The sequence below is a fragment of the Nomascus leucogenys genome, chromosome 19 (genome assembly GCF_006542625.1).
Source record: "Nomascus leucogenys isolate Asia chromosome 19, Asia_NLE_v1, whole genome shotgun sequence".
Classification (NCBI taxonomy): domain Eukaryota; kingdom Metazoa; phylum Chordata; class Mammalia; order Primates; family Hylobatidae; genus Nomascus; species Nomascus leucogenys.
Genome location: NC_044399.1, coordinates 75,285,786 through 75,311,480, shown reverse-complemented (window position 1 = coordinate 75,311,480; position 25,695 = coordinate 75,285,786). Strand labels below are relative to the sequence as shown.

Here is a 25,695-nt window from a genome sequence, read left to right as displayed (position 1 = left end):
CCCCGTCTCTACTAAAAATACAAAAAATTAGCCGGGCGTGGTGGCGGGCGCCTGTAGTCCCAGCTACTCGGAGAGGCTGAGGCAGGAGAATGGCGTGAACCCGGGAGGCGGAGCTTGCAGTGAGCCGAGATTGCGACACTGCACTCCAGCCTGGGCGACAGAGCGAGACTCCGTCGCAAAAAAAAAAAAAAAAGAAAAAAAAGAAAAACCAGGTGAGATGTCTGAACTCAAAAGTTAAGATATTTGCAAAAGGATGAGGTTAATTCCTGGAAGCTGGGCAACATCACCTCAGCTTACCCCAATCAGGCCTCTGGGCTGGGAGGTCAGTTCTGTGGGTGAACATAGGATTTCCTGTCTGTAGAAGGAGAAAAGCTTAGCTTTTTCCTGCTTTAATTCCTCATCCCAACCAGGAGCACCTTCTAACCTTCACCCAACAGCAACCCTTAGACCCTATGGATTCAAGGTTGGCCTGGGCCAAGGAGCCAAAAGTCAAATTCGGGTGGCGAGGAGGATCTGTAAACAGCTGCCAATCTTTTGGAAATGCTTGGGAAATAACTTCCCAAAAGGTTTCCCAAATAATCTCTAACAAACTTTTGACTCTAAATGGACCCTCTAGAGTGCTGTGGACTCATGCAGGTCCTTCTGGTTTATTCTGGTTCAATGCATATTTTAGGGAAATTCCCAGAGTCCACAATATCCCACTAAAGTTAGGGTGGACTCTTCACCAAGCAGACACAAAGCAGCCAGAGAATACGCAACTGTGTCCAATGAGCCTGTTTATGGCTCCCAGAATGATGGCCAGGGAGTCTCTCAGCAGCTGTGATGTGACTGGTGAGCAGGGATCGGCAGCTGCAAGGTGACCCACTGCCCAACCCCACAGAACACACCACACACCAGGACAGCAGACCCCTGGCTGGAGTCTGAAAGCCAGATCCTAGTTTGGGACAAACCAGCAGTGACTAGTTACAAGTATGCACTCAGAACCAAGGCTCACTTGCTTCCCTACAGACATGCATTCACTTAGTCCACCAGGAAAGGAAAAAAATAAGAGTTAATTTACTTTTTATTGCCTCAGAATTCCAAGGTTTAATGTATCTGTCAGTTTGAGTACAGAGCAGCTGCTGGCCGATACAATGCAGCCCAGGCCAGCCCAGGTGACTGGGGAAACACATTTCACAGAAACAAACCAACACACACTCCTGGCTGGTTGTTTGGGGGATACTGACTCGGGGAATCAGATTAACCCTTCAGGCTGAGGTGAGTTCTGCAAACAGCTGTAGAAAGGCAGCTGACGTCCAGGGAACTGAGAAGCCCTGAGAACTGAGAAGTCTCTGAGAAGAGGGGCCATGGGTTTCTGTGTTCCTAAAATTTTGCTTTTCTCACAGGAGAGGTTACCCAACTGCAGCATCCTCTGACAGATTAAGGTACGCCAGGTGAGACACGTTACACCACAATAATCTACCTTCTTGCCCAGAACTCAGAAAGGCAGTCTGCCAGCTTCGTAGGGAAGGGGTCAGGCAGGACTTTTTCTGAAAGCTCCACTGGGGCAGGACTGAGAGGAGGAGAGAGTCTGAAAAGAGTGGAGCACTAACGCCTGACCAAGACTCAGTCCAACTTCCTGGCAAGTCTAAGGAGGACGAGGCACTCACACACTCCTTCATATTTTACTGGGGGAACAAGCTGACTGGTGATTAATATCAAGTACAATGACCCCATGTTACAAGCCTGCTGGGGCCTGTGGAGGTGGCCATTTCCTGTGTAATACCAGCTTGTTTAAACACTAACATTCAAACTCCACAGCTGCAGAACAAACCCGGAAAGAGTTGAGTGAGAAGAAGCCGTGCATTGTGTTTCAGAGCTATGGAAGATCAGAGAAACAGTACAGATGGGAAACAAGTTGGGTCTTCTGGTTCCGGGAGTGAGGAGATCTGGAAATACAGCCAAGATGGCACAGAAGCTAGGCACAAGGATGCCGAAAAAGAGGACACCCATGTGGTACAAACACAAAGACAAATGGCTGTAACAAGAGAACCACGCCTAAGACATGCAATATCTGCCTTTTCAAACGGTTTCCCTGTGGGCCATTATATCCTAGCCTACAACTGTCCACATACAGGTCAGAGGCTAACATAAGACCACTGTTGCCCTGGAGAGCTTCTCACTCCACTGGAGAAAACTGCAGGAATTCAGCAGCTAATAGCAGAAATGGACTTGAATCCAGTAAGTCTGGCAGAGTTAAAAGAATAATACCTGGGCTTGAAATGGCTTAGTATGCCTCTTGGAAAGCCAAGATGTCATGCTAACTCTGTTTGCAGTGGGCGAAGGATTTGATTCTGGTACCTCAGTGCTAGGTAGCTCAAGAAGCCCTGGGCTGGGCTGGAGATGGGGAGAATTCTATGCAGCTCCTGGAGATTTCTAGCAACAATGTGTCATCCAGATGCCACATGATACAAAGAAGAGACAAAGGTATCAAAGGCCACCATTCCAGGAGTTAAGATATGAGCAGCAAGATACCATCCTCTAAGAATAAGAGATGTTTACTGGGTGACCACTAAAGAGTACCAGACTTAGATGAAGATAATCCTTTCTTTCTTTCTCGTTTATACAAACAAGTCAACTTGGGACTTTGGGAGAGTACTCACCCTAAATCAATTTTGCCTAAAAGGGCAAATCAAATTCTGAAGCTTAGTCATCCTGCCCTACTGCAAGAATATAAAGCTCTCCATGTTCTAAGCAGGGCAGCTGGAACCCTATGGCCAGCAATAGGTCACAGTAACCTCGTTCCAGGATTTCTCAAGTATCAGAGCACCTCTACCATCCACTGCCCCCAATATGCACGGGGTTGGTGCCTTATTTGATTTCAGTTCTCCAAAGCCACCCTCATATGTATAGCCTCTGTCATATCACTATGGTGTGCTAAACCCATCAGCACTCTACGTTTGGGAAAGAGCAGCCCCTAGGGGATCCTGACATCTCCACGGCATGAGTGGAGCCCTCGGCGGCCTCCCTGGTGCGGATTCTCACGGTTCCTGCCTCTCCAAACTTTTAGCTGTAACCACTCCAACACGTCTTCTTAGCTTAGCACACACTGGACCCAAATAACCTCAGCTCAGAGCTGGAAAGTACTCTCCCTGGGGTCAGCTGCTGTACCCTGCTGGGGTCAGACTGGAGCCTTAGGCCAACACCCCTTCCTCTCACAATGAGTCCTATGGGAGGCGTGGGGAGGGGACAGAGGCTCCTGCCGTGGGAGAGATCACGTGTGCCCTACACTCAGCACTTGGAGGAAGAGGAACCCCCTGGTGCCAGGCTGCAGTGCTAACGCCCCAACCCGGAGCCAGGGAGACTGGGTGGGGAGCCAGGGTAGCAAAGGGGCTTCCCACAGTCACCACCACTTCCTTCAGGGAAGTGCTGATGGACTATTACTCAGTGACCTCCTAAAATGCCCTTTTGGGAAGACGTATTAAGCGTCCTTGAAGGGGTGCCGATTAGACTTGGGATTAGTTCTTATTTCAGAGCTGCCCTATGAAGGTGAGTGAACTAGTTGTTTTTTAACTTGAGAATTTCTATCTCATCTAGAGTCAACACATGGAAGCTCCCTGAGGAAGTCAGCTTACTGCGTATGCCCTACGTATCGCTCTTTCTCCCTATGTGACAAGACCTCAGAGGGCTCCCTACGACCCCTCTCCAGTGTGCTCTGTAGACTATGGAAGACAAACCATGGAAAAGCAGCAAGTACAGGAATTTCTAGAGTTTTTTTTAAACAGTACTCCAATCCAACAGTGTGATAAATGCATCCGAGCTACAATTAGGAAGATATATAGCATCAGAATGCGAAGGTCTGGGCAGCCTGGTGAAACGCGGGTTCTCCAGAGCCCCAGCTATGTTTCCCATTATGTAACCCTGGTCATGGGCAGACAGCCAGACTCCAAATGAAAAAGAGACTCTGGCTTGGCACTGGTTCTATTTTCCTATCCTCATTCGGGGTCAGCGCAGTGTCATACAGCTGCAGAGAAAGCTCTGGGGATTAAACCTGGGAAAGCCTCCAAGACCAGGACCTGGGTTCAAGTACCAGCTGAAAGCAATAAACCAACTGCCACAGCTGGGCTAGGTTTGGATGTTCTCAAAGTCCCCTGACTCTTTCACTTACTGAGAACTAGAGATCAGGATAAGTGAAGATTTGGCCTCAGCAGAGACTGAAATGAGGTAGGCTGTTCCACTGCCCTAGCCTTGCCAAAGGTCCTGGGATGCAAGGGGTCACTATGCTCAGGTTCATGAAGCCTGTCGCTCTACTCCTCTCCGGCACGACTTTCCTTGTGCTCACTTGCCGAAGTAGGGGCGCAGCTGCCTCTCCCTTCTCACCGGAGGCTTGGTGTGGAAGGGAACACAAACTATGCTAGCAGGTGGGGCAAGCAGATGGGCCCTCCAAACAAAGTAGTCTGTCCTAAACAGACCCAGCACTCTACACTGACTTTCACAGTGGCCCCAGGCCACTTTCCACATCCTACTATAATCCTCTATACCAATAATCTCCTGGGATTATGAAGCCATTCTGTTACAATCCCTAACGGGTACAAATGGGAAATCAACTTGCTTCCATACATGCTGGCTCTAACACGCAGATCTAATAAGTGCCACAGTGAGGGAAGGCACACTTGCCCAGCAATCCTGCCCTCATCACTCTGCAGGGCTAACGATACTCTCATCATCATCCTAGGTGTTCCACATGTGCCTGCTGTTGTGGATTTGACTGGAAGGAAGAGGAGCATGGGCAAAGAGGAGAGAACCAAGGAAACTAATGATGAACCCTGGAATTCCCCTCAGAGACGCGAAGATGCTGTGCAATGATTCTCTAACTACATAAGGAAAGAAGGTAACAAATTAAAGATAGGGAGGGAATGAAGGAAGAGAGATGAAAGAAGGGTCCCACGTGTCACAGGGACCATTTGGAAGTGGGGTTTCTGGAGGAAAAGCAAAGGGGACTTCCTCTTTGTAGGAAAAACAGGCTCTCTGGTCACCTTATCTTAGGATCAGAGAAATGTATCTTTGCAAAGAAGAAACGCAGGCAAAGACCAATGAAAGCATGCCAAGAAGGGGCACTAAACAGCAGCCATTTCCTTCCTGCTCCCTTGGGAGCATTTCCAAACCCTTCAAAACGATGAGCAGCAACAAGGACTTTACAAGCATCGGGGGGGTTACAGTTGGTTACTCTCTATGACCTTAAAAGAAAAGCCTCTTCAGTCTATAAGGTCAGTGGGCATGAGATAAAGTTGAAACCCACAAAAGCACCATACCTTTGCCAATCTCTCAACCAGAGTATTTACTTAGGAAGCTACATGAGAATATGGGAAACAAAAGAAGGAAGGTGCAATTCTGATTTCACTTTTCCAGTCCTCTGATCTGAAGGCTCTGAGGTGGGACTACCCTCAGTGGTAGTCAGGCCAGGTTTGCTCTGTTGAACACGGGCACCAGTCCTTAAATAGCCATGCCTTGGGGTCAGGCCCCAGGATAGCAAAGCCTGTCTTTCATGCTTAAACTTGCATTCCAGAGATAACCAGCTGCTGATCCTAACTGCAGAGAGAGAGAGAAAGAGAGCACAGAAGGAGACGTTTTTCTCTATTACACTGTTTTATCTCTCTAGCCCAGACTGGCTTCACAAGAGAGTAAGTGGTATCCACAGCTACGGTAACGTATTTGCTGGGTAATTAAATTCAATATACTGTTTGGTCAGATTTGCTCTCCTCGTGAAGAAGTCTGAGAAGACTAAGCAAATATGACTCAAATGTCCCAACCCCCTCTGCCTCTCTGTAGCCCAGAATGTGAAGCCCAGCCGGGGATGGCTGTAGCTTGGACCACGTGCCTGCCTGTAGATTGAGCCCTTGCCCAAAGATGGGCAGCAGCTCAGAGCCGGCAACGGGCCATTTGCTGCAGCATCCAAAGAGAAAACAGACTCAGCATCTCAAGCAAATGAGACCCAGCACTTCCTGTGTGAGCTTTCCATTTCCTCAGCCAAACAAAAGCCAAAAGGGAGTGAGAGAGGGAGGAGGGATGAAGGGACACACGCTGCGTGAGAGAGCTAACAGACCTGTGGCCCAGGATATGGGTAAACAGGGGCTGTGTGAATCCTATCTAAGAGGCCTGTGGTTGTGAGGTGAGGTGACCCAGGGAAGGCCCAGGCTCCAGGGACAGATGGTCTGCCTCCCCACCCTGAGAGTAAGGAAGGGACACTCAGTGACCCTTGTGCATGCTCAGAAGCAGTGGCTTAGATACTTGGAGAACTGAGTCCTTTCTTGGCATTTTCTTTCCAAAACTGCAAACTGCCTAGTCCTCATTATAGGTTAATAGCCTGAAAAGTTTGAGGCTGTAGATGTTAACTCTTTGGGGATCACTGCTGAGAAACAGCTGTCCCCTAGCCGGCAGATCCATCAGTTGCTTTGTGTGGCCCCAGCTGCACAGCTTGGAGCTCCAAGGCTTCAGCCTGGAGTGCATTTTGGAAACCTAGGAGGGCCCACAGATAGGATGCAGAGAACTGTCTGATGCTGTGAGTGCCGCCCACACCGTTACAGAGCCAGAGGTGGGGAGGGCATGGGGAGACTGAGATTAGTAACAGTCCAGGGGTGCATTTTAAGGCAAGGACAGGGAAAAAATTTAGAAAGAAAAGGGGAAGAATCAGACTACACAGTCCACACAGAAACTGCTGCCCAGAAATCTCTGCTTTAGCCTTCCCTCTGGAGGTCACCCATGAGTCTAGGAGACTCACATGGCTGGTCCCCAAGCCAGACAAGCTCCCCTCCCTACTCCCCAAAAGTGCCCTCCAAGTAGCCAGGGTCTCCATAATCTATCCTCCAGCATTACTTCTCTCCAGAGAAGAACACTGGAGATGCTTGTTCTGAAACACACATAAATGCATAACACAGAGCATGAAGGAGCTTTGGGTACACAACACCAGCCGAAGACCACACTCAGAGAATGTGCAGTAGGGGAAGAAAAGGAAGAGGGAAACGAGAAATGGCCGGGGGGGCGGGGTGGGCAGGGGTGAAACAGAGAAAGACAGAGACACTAAGGAAGAGTAGAGATAAGAAAGAGAGGTCCAGCACTGTGGGAGGCCGAGGCAGGCAGACTGCTTTAGCCCAGGAGATCAAGGCCAACTTGGGCAACATGACAAAGCCCCATCTCTATTTAAAAAATACAAAAAGTTAGCCGGGTTGGTGGTGCATGCCTGTAGTCCCAGCTACTTGGGAGACTGAGGTAGGAGAATCACCTGAGCCCAGGAGGTCGAAGCTGCAGTGAGCTGTGATCATGCCACTGCAGTCCAGCCTGGGTGACAGAGTGAGACCCTGGGAAAAGAAGGTAGGAAGGCAGGAAGGGAGGGAAGAAGGAAAAAGAAAGAAAGAAGAAAGAAGGGAGGGAGTGAGGGAAAAATTAAAGTGAGCATGAGGGAGAGATGAACAGTCAACAGGGCTGAACAGAGATGGAGCCTATACGCACATACATGAAGATAGAATTGTACAAACATGAACATACATAGTGACACTAACACAAAGAAGGTGACACATGGAACATGGACAGACATTAAAGTCAGCAAGCTTTTTCTGTAATGAGCTAGACTGTAAATATTCTAGGCCGTGTGAACCATATAGCCTGTGGCAACTACTCAACTCTGCTCTGTAATGTGAAATCAGCCATAGACACAGTGTAAACAAGTAAGCATGGTTATATTCCAATCAACTTTATGGACACTAAAATCTGACTTTTATATAATTTTCATGAGTCATGAAATAGTACTCGTTTGATTTTTTGTTTAACCATTTAAAAATGTAAACCATTATTAGCTTGTGGGCCATGGTATGCTGATCCCTGATACCGGCACGCGCACGCGCACACACACACACACATACACACAGCAGAGGCAAAGAGAAAGACGGAGGCAGGCAGGCAGAGACAGGCCAGGACAGACAGGCAGACAGACAGACAGGCAGGTAAAAGGCAAGGCAGGCAGAGACAGGAAGACCCACATACACAGAAATCCCCCCTCCTGGCACACAGAGACATAGTTATACACAAACATGGACGTGAACACAGACATTCAGGAACATATACTCACAGACACAGACATCGACATGAATGGGACCAAAGCAGACACAGACTGACATGGACCCAGAATCAGCACAGACACAGACAGATATATTGGTCGGACGTGGTGGCTCACGCCTGTAATCCCAGCACTTCTGGAGGCTGAGGCGGGTGGATCACTGGAGGGCAGGAGTTTTGAGACCAGCCTGACCAACATGGTGAAACCCCATCTCTACTAAACATAAAAAAATTAACCAGGCCTGGTGGCTCATACCTGTGATCCCAGCTACTTGGGAGGCTGAGGTGGGAGAATCACTTGAACCCAGGAGGCAGAGGCTGCAGTGAGCCAAGATCATGCCACTGCACTTGAACCTGGGCAACAGAGCAAGACTCTGTCTGAAAAAACAAACAAACAAAAAGGGCCAGACGTGGTGGCTCACACCTGTAATCCCAGCACTTTGGGAGGCTGAGGTGGGTAGATCACCTGAGGTCAGGAGTTCAAGATCAGCCTGGCCAACATGGTGAAACCTCGTCTCTACTAAAAATACAAAATTAGCTGGCTGTGGTGGCACATGCCTGTAGTCCCAGCTACTTGGGAGGCTGAGGCAGGAGAATTGCTTGAACATGGGAGGCCAAGGATGCAGTGAACTGAGGTCGCGCCATTATACTCCAGCCCGGACAACAAGAGCAAAACTCCCTCTCAAAAAAAAAAAGAAAAAAAAAGGCTGGGTACGGTGGTTCACGCCTGTAATCCCAGCACTTTGGGAGGCCGAGGCGGGTGGATTGCCTGAGGTCAGGAGTTTGAGACCAGCTTGGCCCATGTGGTGAAACCCCATCTCTATTAAAAATACAAAAATTAGCCAGGCGTGGTGGCAGCTGCCTGTAATCCCAGCTACTCGGGAGGCTGAGTTAGGAGAATAGCTTGAACCCAGGAGACGGAGGTTGCAGTAAGCCAAGATTGTACCACTGCACTCCAGCCTGGGAGACAGAGCGGGACTCCGTCTCAAAAAAAAAAAAGAAAGACAGCTACAGATGTGGACACAATGACATGGTGGAAACACAGACATACACTGAAAGAAACCTACGTGGGGACACATGAACCCCATACAGAGACATATATACTCAAGGATATACAGACACAAACAGGTATAGACACAAATACAAATACAGACACAGATACGGACATCCCACACGAACACATACAGATAACAACACACGTGGCCACAGGTGGATGGATGCACATGGACACATAAACACAGACAGACAGGGACAGGCCCCCAGAGGCAGACACACAGAACTTTGCGCTCAGACACGGACACTAAGACACACGCAGACTTACAGACACACAGACAAATGGACCTAGACAAGCACAGAGTCGGACACGACCCAGACACAGATATAGACAAAGATAAAAGAAGTAACCATACGGGGTTGCACAACACTCTGTAAATGTAATTTATGTCACCGAACTTAGAAATGGTTAAGAAGGCAAATGTTATATCTATCTCCACAATTAAAAAAAAAAAAAAAAAAAAAAAAGGGCATACAAACACATAAACTGATCTACGTAAATACACCCAGGGAGACACATAGACTCCAACACCTGCCCCCCGTCCCCAGTACACAAATGCTCTGAGAGATGCCAGACTGACACACAGAGACAGCGGGCGAGGGCAGGGACATGGTGAGAAGACGGGATGAGAGCAGGGGCATGGTGAGAAGACGGGGGGCGAGGGCAGGGGCATGGTGAGAAGACGGGGGGCGAGGGCAGGGGCATGGTGAGAAGACGGAGACGAGGGCAGGGGCATGGTGAGAAGACGGGACAAGGGCAGGGGCATGGTGAGAAGACGGGGATGAGGGCAGGGACATGGTGAGAAGACGGGGATGAGGGCAGGGGCATGTGAGAAGACGGGGATGAGGGCAGGGGCATGTGAGAAGACGGGACGAGGGCAGGGGCATGGTGAGAAGACGGGGATGAGGGCAGGGCATGGTGAGAAGACGGAGACGAGGGCAGGGGCATGGTGAGAAGACAGGACGAGGGCAGGGGCATGGTGAGAAGACGGGGATGAGGGCAGGGGCATGGTGAGAAGACAGGACGAGGGCAGGGGCATGGTGAGAAGACAGGGATGAGGGCAGGGACATGGTGAGAAGACGGAGACGAGGGCAGGGGCATGGTGAGAAGACAGGGATGAGGGCAGGGACATGGTGAGAAGACGGAGACGAGGGCAGGGACATGGTGAGAAGACGGAGACGAGGGCAGGGGCATGGTGAGAAGACAGGACGAGGGCAAGGGCATGGTGAGAAGACGGGGGTGAGGGCAGGGACGTGGTGAGAAGACGGGGGTGAGGGCAGGGACGTGGTGAGAAGACGGGGATGAGGGCAGGGGCATGGTGAGAAGACGGAGACGAGGGCAGGGGCATGGTGAGAAGACAGGACGAGGGCAGGGGCATGGTGAGAAGACGGGGGCGAGGGCAGGGACGTGGTGAGAAGACGGGGGCAAGGGCAGGGGCGTGGTGAGAAGACGGGGGCGAGGGCAGGGGCGTGGTGAGAAGACGGGGGCGAGGGCAGGGGCGTGGTGAGAAGACAGGGGGCGAGGGCAGGGGCGTGGTGAGAAGACGGGGGCGAGGGCAGGGGCGTGGTGAGAAGACGGGGTGATGGCAGGGGCGTGGTGAGAAGACAGGGGGTGAGGGCAGGGGCGTGGTGAGAAGACAGGGGGCGAGGGGAGGGGCATAGTGAGAAGACAGGGCATGAGTGAATGGAAGAGAGATGTGCATGCACTCAGCCTCCCCACACGCTGCCATGCCAGGAGACAAAGTACAGAAGACAGCACAAGCAGCGAGAGAGCCTTAAAGATGCAGAGAAGGCCGGGCACGGTGGGTCATGCCTGTCATCCCAGCACTTTGGGAGGCCAAGGCAGGTGGATCTCCTGAGCTCAAGAGTTTAAGACCAGCCTGGGCAACATGGCAAAACCCCGTCTCTACCAAAAAATACAAAAAATGAGCCAGGCGTGGTGGTGTGCACCTGTGTTCCCAGCTACTCAGGAGGCCGAGGCAGGAGAATCACATGAGCTGGGAGGTGGACGTTGCAGTGAGCTGAGATCACGCCACTGCACTCCAGCCTGGGTGAGCTGAGATCGTGCCACTGCACTCCAGCCTGGGTGACAAAGTGAGACCCTGTCTCAAAAAAAAAAAAAAAAAAAAAAAAAGCAAGATGCACAGAAAAACTAATAAGAGAAGAAACAAAGTCTCACACACACATATCCACTCCACACAAATCCAGACTCCAGAGGCAGCTGCAGAGATGGTGAGTATGCACAATATGGAGTGAGGATGAGGGAGTGACAGCAAGAACAAGTAACAAAATGGAGAGTGAGAGGAAAAAGAGAGTGTGAGAGGAGAGGGAAGAGGCCTGGAGAACAGGAAAAAATAACCTAAAACATCAGAGGACAGGGAAGGTATTCAAAAAAAGTTCAAATAAGAAACAGAGAGGCAAGCAGGCTGTGGGCAGAAAGAAACAGAGCAGGATTTGAAGAGGGGAGTTGTAGGAACACGGGCAGGCCCAAGCCAGTGGTGCTGAAGCAATGGGCAAGTCAACTCACTGCGAGGGCAGATCCAGGGATGTGGGAGGAGGATTCCAGGTGTCCGGGTAGCCGAGCATCCAATCTGACCAGACTTTGACACTGGGGAGCAGCTCCTTCAGGTCCGGGACAAAGGAAGACACCTTGATGTCGTCTTGGTCATCCTGGTCCTCAGGAGAGGACAGCTGAGCTGCAGAGGCAAAGGGTGAGAACTGGGCCTATGTCTGCTGTAGCCCCCGAGTGAGGCCTGGGGCGCTGGGACGGCAGCAAGCTCTTAGGGAAGGGAGACCAAGTCCACAGGAAAGATGGGCCCAGAAGCGAGGACAAGCGCCAGCACCTAAGAGGATTCTGAAAAGTAGGACAAAGAGAGAACCAGTGTACTGGGTCTGCCCCTGCACACAACTGCTTCTGCTTCACCTGTGGCTTGGCTGAAGCCTCTACTCTGGCCTCTAGCCCACCCTTCCAGCCTTCCTTCAGCACAGTACCAAGATGGCACCAGAGTACTTGCCAAAACTGCATGACCTGAATTTAATCATAAGGAAACACCAGAAAAACCCAAACTGCGGGGCACTGTACAAATGATTTATATTCTTCAAAAATGACAAGGACATGTAGGACAAAGAAAGATAGAAAAACCATCCCAAATTAAAGGACACTAAAGAGACACGATGATATCTAAATGCAACGTGTGCTCCTGCACTGGATCCCAGAGCAGAAAAAAACTTTTCTTTCCCCTTGCTATAAAGAAATTAGGGCAACTGGCACAAACTAAATAAGGTCTATGAATGCAATAATAGTATTTTATCAATGTTGACTTCCGATTTTGATAATTGTTATTAAGAGAATATCCTTATTATTAGGAATATAGAGTCAAGTATTTGGGGGTAAAGGGCCAGCAACTCCGTAAACTTAAAAATCAGATAGTTCAGAAGAAAAATAATAACCTTAAATATGTGTGTACGGAAAGACGAACGTAAGCCCATATGGTAAAATGTTAACTGGGGAATCTGGGTGAAGGGTATATAAGAGTTCTCTGTACTATTCTGGCTACTGTTCTGTAAATCTGAAGTTCTTTCAAAATAAAAAGTTGCCCTTCTTTCAAAAAAAAAAGGCAGCCTCCAACGCTGGAGGCATTCACAAAGCTGGTGTGGCATGGGGTGACAGTGGGGTCTCATTAAGTCACTAATATTGATCTAGGAGCTGAAAAGAAAGGTGTAACCTTCAGCCCTACCTTCTACTGCTATAACAATCAGGCTTAGACTTCTAAGGGCGGCCTTCAAGGATATGGGATACTGTCTCAACCTAAGGGCTAAAAATAGCACCTGCTCTATCTGGTCCAGTGAGTCTCCCATGATGGCTGGTCCACAGCGGTTACAGAACTCACCAGGTACCACACAAAGAGAAACACAGAGATAACGGGGAAAACACAACATCAGTTATGGAGACTAACTTTTCTGGTTTCCTGAAGATGCAGGAACATGCAGCAGCTCATAGGTACAGTGAAAATCCTAACTACTAAAGGAGAAAAGAGAGAGGAAAGAGTTCTACAAAAAGGAGAAGAGGGCCTTAGAGGCAATCAGACTGTAAAAGGGAAGGGGACTAGTTAGACAGGCAAAAGGAAGAGGGGCATGTAGGTAAGAGGAAGCATGGAGACTACAGGGAGAAGACATCGAGAAAGCAGCATGGCATGTGAGGTCTGGACAAGGCCAGGCAACTGGAAAGCCCACCAGGCTGGGGACTCCTCCTGCTTACCTTTGGCAGACTCCTTAAGTAAGTAGGTGCAGCGCCGGACCAGTAGAGAAAACATGGCCAAGCCCAGAGCTGCGGCTTGTTCCTGGATCACAGAGCGGCACTCCTCCGAGAAGCAGTCTGAGGAGAGGCAAACGAAACTCTCAGCACCCCAGGCGGACAAGATGCACATCACTGGCCATGTTACCGAGCTTCCTTTTCCTCACTGAAGACTAGGGCTAGTAATATTCCCCCTCTCAGAGTGGTCATAAGGCCAAGTACAAATGCGTGTGAAACACTTACCACGAGGTCTGGCATATGGATATGTGTTCAGTAAGACGATAAGGGTCACCTCTGTCAATTCTACATCACTTTCCCAGGAACAGTTACCTCAAGAAGGGCAGTTTGAGCTGGAGCTGCATGGTCTCTGCCTTTAGCTGTCTACTGATAATGTAAAGCGATCGTAACAAGAACTCACATTTAATTAACTCAGTCTCTCTAGTGTATAACTAACAGAAGCACAGTCATGAATTAAGATTGGAAAAATACACATTTAAAAATTATCTTCTGTCTACTGCCATACCACCCTGAACGCGCCCGATCTCGTCTAAAAATGATCTTCTTGAATCACCAACCTTTAGTCCCATCCCTACCTCCTCCATGTCCCTCCTCCTAAGAAAACACACATGACACAAATAACCTACTTTCATGGAATGAGTTAATTTTATGCAGAACAGTGCTTGGCACATAATAAGCACTTAATCAGTGCTGGCTTTTGTTTTCACGAATTCCTTCCCCTAGCGCTAAAAAATAAATCTGGCTCCCAATCCCAGTACCCTCTTTCCATTACTTTTTCAGCCTGGCTAACTAACTTCCTTCTGGCTCCAGGTCACCGAAAGGAGCCATCTTTTTGGTGGGCAGAATTATTCTTTGGTGGGAGCTATGTGACATACTCCCAAAAGCCTGCCTGTACCTACTCTTCATCAGTGGCCTTCCCTGAAAGCCACGTCATCTGAACTCCAGAGGAGCTGGTGACACACAGAAGGCAGCAGTCCACCACAGCCTCTGAGAAGGAGACACCACATACCCACAGGAGACAGAATCAGGGGCCAGGCTCACTAGCTCTGGCAGCAGCTAATCTGTTAATTCCCTGTCTAATACAGGAGAACTCTCAGAATCTCCAAGTGTTAAAAGGATAATCAGCTAAATGTCTGATCTCTGTCCCTGCCTGTATTTTAACCTCAATAGCCAAGGGGAGCCCTCTCATCAGCTCACCAGTCTTGTCAATGGGGCCCCATTGAAGTTGTTACTCCAGGAGACATTACCCAACCACAGTGATTCCTTACCATCTCTGCCCCAGGAGCAAGTATGATTGGAGTACACAAAGCCAGCCCCAACCCACTGCTCAGAAGGACCCAACAAACGAATAGCATCCAGGGTAGTAATTCTTTGATTGTGGCTTTCCCACCAACCTTCCAGATGCCCACCGGTCCCAGATGTCACCCTCTGACTTTCCAGCTCAACTGTGGCAGGCAGTTAAGGAAGTGGTAACAATCCATGTGATTAGAATAGACCAGTCTCATTCCTGTCCTGTTAAGGCCCTAAACCTCCGTTACAAAGAAAACCAGCATGCAAGAGCCAAGAAGAGGGGAGGATGGAAAGCACGAAAGGCGAAGACATGTAAGTTGTCAAGAAAAGTTACCAACATCTCCCCTTCACCCTCCCCGTAGGCAGCAGCACTGTCAGTACCGCCCAGCTCAGTCCAGGCCATTGCCACGCCCAGACAACATCCTGCCTCTAACTAGCAACAGAGCCGGGAAGAAGGGAGTAAGTCCAGAAAAGAGGGAGTTGGGAGACGACAAGTGGAGGCCACATCCTGGTAGCTGACACTCTGAGTAAACATTAGTGCCCCTCATCAACTGAGCAGAAGTTATCTGCACTCAGAAGGCTACAAGGGATGGAGGGGGGTGTCCTGGCTCCAAGAGACTGGCATTTTGTGAAGCACGGGCTACAATAAGACACTCTCATGAGCCTGGACAGGGATAACACAGGGGAGGTTTCTTTCACCGAGCCTAGTTCTGTATTTATGACAAATGGCAATCTCAAGCTAGACCGTCTCTCAGAGTTCAAGGGGTGGGGGGGCTGCGGCTCAGAGAATGGCTGCTTATGGACAACGGGATCTGCGGTCTTCGTGGACTCCAGGTTGGCTCCTTTTCTAAGGGCTCCTGCAATAAGGTCTGGAGACCAGGCAAGGCAGCAACAGCTGGAGTCTCTCTGGTGTAGATCTGAAAGTGCTCAGCCACCTCCCAGGCAGCAGCTAGAAGGCAGCTTCATGACTGCTCTGTCCTTGGTGATGGTTATGTCACCTCGACTCCCCATCCCCTAACCCCCTCCTGAAGAAAGGCTTGAAATAACACTGGCAGCTTATGTGTCTGGTCCATCTGACGCGGAGTATTAAGCAGTAACTGTTCTGCCGTAATCAAGCAGGGGGAGATTTTACGAACGATCGAGGGGGTCAGCATGTCTGAGTGTTGGTCAGGCCTCTCTGACTGGCCATGTTACCTAGAGCACCTCCTGGAAGGCCTGTCCTTCTCCATGGCTCAGTGGTACCACAAGCACATACTGAGCATGCAGAATGTTCCAGACTCTGTACTAGGTATGATGGAGCACACAGCTACAAATAAAACATGGTCTCTGCAACCTTAGGACCTTTCAATAGGGTAAAGAAAATTGTTATTTATCCAAGTAACCACACCAACTTGGATCCAGTGCCTCACGCGAGACATGCACTAAGTGCACAGCATCTTCATGGGCTGCTCTTGGCCTCACGTAGGCTTCCACAGGCTAGAAACCTAAGACACCACTCCCTGAAAGCATTCACCGTTATACAAGTGGGTAGGAAAACAGCATCTAGATTCCCAGAGCCCACCCACTTTGGGGCTAGACCTAGGAAACTGGCCCTAGTCTGATGAATGCCCATATATATCCCTAGTGTTGGGCTGGGCCAAGCCAACAAGTCATGTGGAGTGGGGGAGGAAAAGGCATTGTTTGCCTTGGTATTCGCCTGGGTTCCTCTGGCTTTGTGTCCGGTAGCAGGAGCATGACAGGAGCTGAGGAACTCATTAACACTGTGAAACAGCCTTTCCCCTTCTTTCCAAAAGCAGAGACTCGCTTAAGGGTTTCGGGTAAGGGTTTTGGCTAAGGAAGTCAGACGGAAATATTTCTTCCTAAGAAAGTCACCTGAGGTCTGAGCTTGGTTCTGCTCCTTCCCACATGTGGGCAGGTGACCACAGCTCCTATTATTCCTATGGCCAAATACCTGCTTGGACAGAAATATTCTTCTTGCTCCTATGTAACAGGGAGACTTTCTCATTTTTCTGAGAATATATTCATGGAAAACATAAACCAACTGTCGTCAAAGTTGCATGAAATCAGGAAATGGAGCGGCCGGGAGAAGGCTGCCATGTGGCCGGATGTTATGTATTTCTAATTAGTGCTATACATCTTTCAACAGCAAGTGTCCTTCTGCTGGGAAACACAACACACTGCCCTTGTTATTGTAACTGTCAGAGAAGTGCTTAAACAGATAATCTCCAGGAAAAGTGATAAACACGTCCCCTCTCCCACCAGTATGTGTGACGGTGCTGCCAAAGCAAAGCTGTGCCTGACAGCTCCAGGATGGCAAAGCATCCTCCTGCAGGAAATGGGAGTGAGGCAGGAGGGGCGGAGAGGGAAGAGCAGGGGATGGGAGGCAGGCCCACCTGCCTGGGCCCTCTAAGCCGAGCCGAGAGATGGTGGTTCAGAACGACTGCTTCTGATCAATTCCAGTGTTTTCATCAGGGAGAGATCTGAAGGAAACCAGTACCAGTGGGATGGAGTTTGGTTGGTCACAGAAAAATCTGGCAGCGATGGAACTATCACAGTTCCCTTGGTGCACACAGCCAGTTTCCTGGCAAGAGCATAAGAGTAATGAAGAGAAGACACAGGATGGATGACACATAAGTCTAATGCTCTGATAGCAGCAGAAGGGATTCTGAGGGCACTGGGGTCCATGAGCCATTCTAGCACAGAGAACCAACTATCTGCCTGGCTGCTTCACTAAGAGCTGGAGAAAAATGCAGGCAAGACCACTTATTCACCAATTCCCTCCCCACTGTCTCCTCCCAAAGAAAGGAAATGAATGGTCAGTCACCTCCAAACTACCACCACCTGGAGGCAATTTGTTGGCCCTTATCTTTCCGACATAAGGCTGCTTTTCTCATGAGTCAGTTACCAGTCAGACACAAGGCTGGCACAGTTCCTAAGCAGCCCACCAAAACCTCCTTGTCTACAGGAAGTGGGCAGTGAGAGCATCTTTCAACTGCTGCTGCTTGAGCCACAGAGTTCCCTGTGGCAGCTGCTAGCTGAAGAGGAGGTAGAGGAAGCAGTCGCTGTATAGGAACCAGACAAAAACAAAATCTCAGAGCAAAAGCAGAGATGTCTTTTCATCATTTCATTCCCTGAGGAGCAGAACGAATGAGTCAGCAGAATCAGGCACTAATACACCCAAGCAAATTATTCATGCACAATGGCAACAGAGGCTGACTGAGTGTAAAGCAAGTCATAACACTTCCCTAAACTGATACAGCCAAGTGACATGGTGTGAATATCTGTCCCCACCCAAATCTCATGTCACTTGTAATCCCCAATGCTGGAGATGGGGCCTGGTGGGAGGTGTCTGGATGGTGGGGTGGATCCCTCAGGGCTTGGGTGCTGTCTTTGTGGTAGTGGCTGAATTCTCGCGAGATCTGGTCCTTGAAAAGTAGGTGGCACTGCCCCACTCTTTGCTCCTGCTTTCGCCATGTAAAGTGCCTGCTCCCCTTTCGCCTTGTGCCATGATTGTAGCCTTCCTTAAGCCTCCCTAGAAGCCTAAATGCTTCCTGTACAACCTGCAGAACCATAAGCCAATGAAATCTCTTTACTTTATAAATTATACAGTCTTAGGTATTTGTCTATAGCAATGCAAGAACAGCCTAATGCACGAAGACAAGACAGAAGGTGGAAGGTAATTTCCTCCCTAGGAGCCCTCGCTGTCAGTGTTCCCTTTGGATTGTCTTCCAAAGCTCTTCTGAAAGTAGGGAGATATGGGGGCAAAGGAAATCCCAATCTTCTCCCATTAATTCCAAAAACACCTGAGTGCCCAACTGTGGAGGATATAAAGGAAAGTAGGATCCTGTCTGCGAAAAGAAGGTAATCTAATAAGGAAGACAGGAAGAATACATACATACTCAAGTAACTATAATTCAACACAATGTACTACATATCATAAGGAAGATGGAAGTAAGATGTTTCTGTCACCAGAGGGAAAGGAAATCATTTCAGCTAGCATGTAACAGAAGGTTTCATGGAAGAGACCTTTATTTTTGAGACAGATTCTCACTCTGTCATCCAGACTGGCGTGCAATGGTATAATCGTGGCTCACTGCAACCTCTGCCTCCTGGGTTCAAGCAGTTCTCCCACCTCAGCCTCCCAAGTAGCTGGAATTACAGGCATGCACAGTTTCACCATGTTGGCCAGGCTGGTCTCGAACTCTTGGCCTCAAGTGATCCACCTGCCTCGGTCTCCCAAAGTGCTGGGATTACAGGCATGAGCCACCATGCTCGGCCAGAAGAGACCATTTCTAAGGTGGGCTGGAAGAGACAAACGATGATGGAGTTGGTGGATGCAGGGGGGACCACATGTACTACTTGAGGCATGCAAGTACTGTGTGTGCTGTGCTCTGCCTGGAACCACAAAGTATAGGGCCTGCAATGCCAGAACAGGGAACATGAACTTGACTCAACAGTGACGGAGCACTCACTCAAGGTTCTTGAATGAAGCAATGAGTGAATATTTTATAAAGATTAATCTAGCTAAAGCATGTAGGACTAATTAGGGTAGCTGGAAAAAGGTAACAATGAGGGAGACTAGCTGGGAAGCTAAGAGAGCACAAACTTGTCTGAAGCAAGCGAAATTACATGTAAAGCACTTCATAAAGTTTATAATGCCAAGTAAGGGTAACATCTTTCTTATAATAGAGGTAGAAGAGGGAATGAAAAGGAGTGCACAGATATGAAAATTACTGCAGAAAGAAAATCAAAAGAGGCCAGGCATGGTGGCTCACGCCTGTAATCCCAGCACTTTGGGATGCTGAGGCGGGAGGACTGCTTGAGAGCCCAGTAGTTCAAGACCAGCCTGGGCAACAGAGTAAGACTCTGTCTCTACCAAAAGAAAAAAAAGAAAGAAAGAAAAATCAAAAGAGGCTGGAGATAATGCTGTTGAGGGGGTATGTAGGGGTGAAGATTGCTGGAGCAGGTCAGACTCTCACATGTATTCTTGGCAGGTTCCAGAGGATCCTGAAAACTGAAGAAGAGTAACAACTCACCAAACAAGATCCAAGAAAGGGGTTAGAAACTCAGGACTGCAAAACACCTGGAGGGAGAGAGGTATGTGTCGAGGAGTCCCCAGGCTCCCTCCCTCTTGGCTCTGGGCCAAGTCCTGTCTTTCCAGAACAAAGACACTTCAGGGGGTCAGAAATACTTGAGGAAGACCTAGCAAGAGGAGGCCTGGGAAGTCTGAACTGGCGCTCCCTGTGGAAGCCATTAGATATTCGGCACTTCATTTGTTTCCAATTCTTGTATGAGTACAGCTCCAGGCTGTGGGGTGAGAGGCTCCTCTCTGACGTAATCAGGAAGCAGCTGCAAAATTAAGGAATCCCTCATGACATCATAAAAAGGGTCGATGGTTTACTGGGGAAAGTATAAAAATTAATTACATATTCCCACATGACACCCTTCCCCTAAACCTGTACACACCCTCTCCCACCTCCACACATTCCTCTCATCAACAACATCCAGAAGCCACCTCAATGGACAGGGTATAAAAGGGCAAACAAAACCCAGAGAAGGTTCTTTGATGCACTCACACTGTCTGCCCACCTATTTGGAACTTAACAAGCAATACCTTGTCCTGGAATTGTTATTCATAGAGTAGGTTTCCTCAACAGAATTATAAGCCCCTTGAGGGCAAGAGCTATGTCAAGACTTCACATCCTTGGGAATCAGCACCATAGAGAGGTTCAGGAAACATTTGCTGCTCATAATAGTAGGCACACTTGCCACTCTCACTTGTGGATCTAACCATGAATGATTCCACTGTGGCCAGACACAATAACTAAGACATTTTGAGGCCGGGCGCGGTGGCTCACGCTTGTAATCCCAGCACTTTGGGAGGCTGAGGCAGGCGGATCACGAGGTCAGGAGATCGAGACCACGGTGAAACCCCGTCTCTACTAAAAATACAAAAAAAAAGTTAGCCGGGTGTGGTGGTGGGCGCCTGTAGTCCCAGCTACTCGGAGAGGCTGAGGCAGGAGAATGGCGTGAACCCAGGAGGCGGAGCTTGCAGTGAGCCGAGATCGCGCCACTGCACTCCAGCCTGGGCGACAGAGCGAGACTCCATCTCAAAAAAAAAAAAAAAAAAAAAAAAAGACATTTTGAGACCTATGTTAGGCAAAGAATATTTATATATATTATCTCAAAGTATTGCCTAAGTATTATTCTCCTTTTTGACATCTGAGGAAACAGGCTCAGAGAGGCTAAATGACCTGCACAATAACACAAGGCTAGAAAGTGCCAGAGCCGGGATCTGAATCCAGTCCTGTCTGCTTTCATGCCCACATCGTTTGCATATCTGATTTTCACATGCCTGTGACTCAAGCTTCACACTCCCACTGCTCCTCTCTCCTTTGCTATGACCATGAAAAGCTCAGACTACTCCAACCACAGTGCTGCACAAAGAGCTCAGAGATGATGACTGTGTGAAAGCCAAAATGAAAAACATGCCATCATTTACAATAGTGACAAAGACAATGAAATGCTCAGGTATAAATCTAACAGAACGTACGGAAACGCTATGCTAAAAATCTGAAAATGCTGATGAAAATCAAAGAGAAAGCCAGGCACGGTGGCTCACGTCTGTAAACCCAGTACTTCAGGAAGCGGAAGCTGAACGTGACCTGAGGTCAGGAGTTCGAGACCAGCCTGGCCAACATGGTGAAACCCTGTCTCTACTAAAAATACAAAAATTAGCCAGGCGTGGTGGCGTGTGCCTGTAATCCCAGCTACTCGGGAGGCTGAGGCAGGAGCAGGGGAATCGCTTGAACCCAGGAGGCGGAGGTTGCAGTGAGCCGAGATTGTGTCATTGCACTTCAGCCTGGGTGACAGACTCTGTCTCAAAAAACAAAACCCAGAAAATAAAAGACAACCTAAAAACTGGGGAGATTTACCATGTTCATGAACTGAACAACTCAGCATTGTAGAGATGTCAGTTAATTGTTTAATGCAATTGCTATCAAAATCTTAGGAAGGTTTTATGAAGACAACAGATCTATAGGTTTAATGCAATAGCTATCAAAATCTTAGGAATGTTTCACGTAGATAAAGACAAGCTTATTCTAAAGCTTATCTGGAAAAGCAAAGGATGTAGAACATTTCAAACAATTTTGAAAAAGAAGACAGTGGGAGAAACTGTTCTCCCTGATGTTAAGTTAATGAAGAAAGGGGCTGGGCATGGTGGTTCATGCCTATAATCTCAGCAATCTGGGAGACCAAGGCAGGACTGCTTGAGATCAGGAGTTTGAGACTAACGTAAATAACATAGCAAGACCCCAACCTCTTCTAAAATAAAATTAAAAGGAGGAATAGCTTTTCAACAAATGGTACTGAAGCAATTAGACATCTGCATGCAAAAAAACAAAGCAACAAAACTTTGACCTAACTTTCACACTTATACAAAAATTATCTCATAATAGATCAAAGACTTATATATAAAACATAGGACCATAAAACTCTTAGAAAAAAATGGAAGAAAATCTTCAGGACCTAGGACTAAGAGTTCTAAGACTTAATGCCAAAAGTACAATCTATAAAAGGAAAAACTGATACACTGGATTTCATAAAAATTAAAAACTTTTACACTGCAAAAGACCCTGTAAGAAGATGAAAAGGCAAATGATAGGCTAGGAAAATCTATTTGCAAACCACATATCTGCCAAAGAACTAGTAACCAGATTATATATAAAACTCTTAAAACCTGGCCAGGCGTGGTGGCTCATGCCCATAATTCCAGCATGTTGGGAGGCCAAGGTGGGAGAATTGCTTGAGCCCAGGAGTCTGAGACCAGCCCTGGCGACATAGTAAGACTGTGTCTCTTAAAAAAAAAATTTTAATTAGCTGGATGTGGTAACATTCGCCTGTAGTCCCAGCTACTTGGGAGGCAGAAATGGGAGGATCACTTGAGCCTGGGAGGTCAAGGCTGCAGTGACCCGTGACAGTGCTGCTGCACTCCAGCCTGGGTGACACAGACCCTGTCTCAAAAAAACAACACATAAAGAAAAATACACACAAACCAAAAAACAAAACAATCTCTCAAAACTTAACAGTAAGAAAACAACAATACATTTAGAAAATGGGCGAAAAAAAACCAGGTATTTCATCAAAGAGGATATACAAATAGAAAATAAGCACAAGCAAAGATGTTCAATATAATTAGCCATTAGGGAAATGGAAAATAAAACTACAATGAGATCTCATTACATATCTATCAGAATGGCTAAAATAAAAAACAGTACCACCACCAAATATTGGTAAGGATGCTGGGAAATCGGATCACATGTACGTTGCTGATGGAATGTAAAATGGTATAGCTGCTCTGGAAAATAGTCTGGCAGTTTCTTCTAAAACTAAAAATGCACTTATGATATGATCCAGCAACTGAACTCTGGGTCTTTATCCTGAAGAAATGAAAACTTACGTTTGGAAAAAAACCGGTATGTAAATGTTCATAGCAGCTTTATTCATAATGGCCCCAAACTAGAAACAACCCAAATGTCTTTCCACAGGTGAATGGTTAAACAACTGTGGAATATCCGTACCAGGGAATACAGGGAATATTACTCAGCAATAAAAAGGAATGAACAACTGATACGTGCAGTGAGCTGGATAGACTCCAGGAAATTATGCTTAGTGAAAAGCCAGCTTCAAAAGGTTATATACTGTACAATCCCATCTATATAATATTCTTGAAATAATATATTTATAGAGATGGAAAACAGATTAGTGGTTGCCAGGGGTTAGGACTGGGGGCTGAAAGGGGGTAGGGATGGTTCTAAAGCATAGAGCAGGAAGGAGCTTTGAGTGTTGGGAAAATTCTGCATCTTGATTATGGTAATAGTTACATGAAGCTACATGTGTAATAAAATTGCACAGAACCACATACACACACAAGTGCAAGATAACTTGTGAAATCTGATTAAAGTCAGTGGATACCAATGTCAATTTCATGATGTTGATATATACTAAAGCTATGCAAGACACGAAAAATGGGGAAGGAGGGGTGAAGAGTGCATAAGACCTCTCTACATTTTTAAAACAACTTCCTGTGAATCTATAATTATTTCAAAATAAAAAGCTTTAAACAAGTAAACACAACAAAAAAAGTAAACCCAAAAAAAACCGAAAAAGATCTGACACAGTATTCCAGAAAGTTTTACACGGAAAAGGGTTACTCAGTCACTTGGGGGGATACTTTCCCAATTGACAGTAGCTGATTACCCTGTCCAGATGCTGGAGCCCCTTGTTCTCATCTTCTGCTGCCTGGCCCGAGCTGGTGGAGATGCCCAGTTGTGGCTCCTCACCAGGCTTAAACAAGAAACTGTCAGGGGCAACCAAAAGGAAAATAAAAAAAATAAATAAAAAAAAAAAGAAGGAAAAGTTCACTGAAGACAGAACTTCTGTCTAAAGAATAAGGAGTATAGCAAGAGAACTTCATCATCAAGGCTATGAATCACTGGATCAGTAAATTCCATGGCAAGCAGCACAAAGTGAAGGTGATGAGAAAGCGAAGAAAGATGACAAATGAATTGCAGAAACTGAGTGAGCAGTTTAAAAATGTTCTTGCTTCTCAAAAATAAGGTACACATCTCAAACAATGGTATGCACATTCTTCAAGAAAGGGCAGTCAGAGGAAAAAGCGGCTTCAAACACGAGTCTGACTGTTTTCTTCATAAAGGAAACTACTTAGGCGTTTTCGGTGTTGCTTTGATCATCAATCAGATGGATACCAAGGTATTTATTTTTGGCCAGGCATGGTGGCTCATGCTTATAATCCCAGCACTTTGGGAGGCTGAGGTGGGAGCATCACTTGAGCCCAGGAATTCACGACCAGCCTAGGCAATACAGTGTGAGACCCAGGAGGTTGAGGCTGCAGTATTGTGGAGTGATCACGTCACTGCACTCCAAGCCTGGGTGACAGACCAAGACCCTGTCTCAAAAAAAAATAAAAAATAAAAATAAAAATAAATAAATAAATAAAAATAAAAAGATTTAATTTTGATTTTTTTAAAAAAATATTTTTGTAGGCCAGGCACAGTGGCTCACACCTGTAATCCCAGCGCTTTGAGAGGCTGAGGCAGATGATCACTTGAGGCCAGGAATTCGAGACCAGCCTGGCCAATGTGGCGAAACCCTATCTCTACAAAAAATACAAAAATTAGCCAGGTGTGGTGGCGTGTGCCTGTAGTCTCAGCTACTCGGGAGGCTGAGGCAGGAGGATCACCTGAACTCGGGAGGCGGGGCTGCAGTGAACTGAGACTGCACCACCGCACTCCAGCTTGGGTGAGAGAGGACAATTCTGTCTCAAAAAAAAAAGTGTTTGTTTTGTTTGTTTGTTTGTTTGTTTGTTTTGAGATGGAGTCTCACTCTGTCACCCAGGCTGGAGTGTAGTGGTGCAATATTAGCTCACTAGTAACCTCTGTATCCTGAGTTCAAGCGATTCTCCTGCCTCAGTCTCCCGAGTAGCTGGAATTACAAGTGCCCAACACCACACCCAGCTACTTTTTGTATTTTTAGTAGAGACGGGTTTCGCTATGTTGGCTAGGCTGCTCTTGAACTCCTGACCTCAAGTGATCCACCCACCTCAACCTCCCAAACTGTTGGGATTACAGGCGTGAGCCACCATGCCCGCACAAAAAAAAAACTTTTCGTTTTTTTTTTAAGTGTCAGCAGTAAACGGATTTTAGGTAAACTTTGCTGAAAAGTGGAGACTAACAGGGATTCAACCTGCATATACCTTTTTTAAAAATGTGAATTTAAGCCTTGGTATTCCTTATATATATATTTTTTATTATACTCTAAGTTCTAGGGTACATGTGCACAATGTGCAGGTTTGTTACATATGTATACATGTGCCATGTTGGTGTGCTGCACCCATCAACTCGTCATTTACACTGGGTATATCTCCTAAT

General features: G+C 47.5%; 1 protein-coding gene across 4 annotated transcripts in view; it reads right to left on the bottom strand.

Annotated features, from left to right (window-relative positions):
- The window catches only part of SMG6 (SMG6 nonsense mediated mRNA decay factor), a 239,887-nt gene that overhangs the window by 113,725 nt on the left and 100,467 nt on the right, over window positions 1–25,695 (bottom strand). For all 4 annotated transcript variants that reach the window (XM_030800159.1, XM_030800156.1, XM_030800157.1 and 1 more), the window contains exons 11-12: window positions 13,400–13,516; window positions 11,669–11,837 (exon numbers count right to left, since the gene is read on the bottom strand). In XM_030800159.1, coding sequence (XP_030656019.1) covers window positions 11,669–11,837; window positions 13,400–13,516 — 286 coding nt within the window. The remainder of the gene's footprint in view (window positions 1–11,668; window positions 11,838–13,399; window positions 13,517–25,695) is intronic.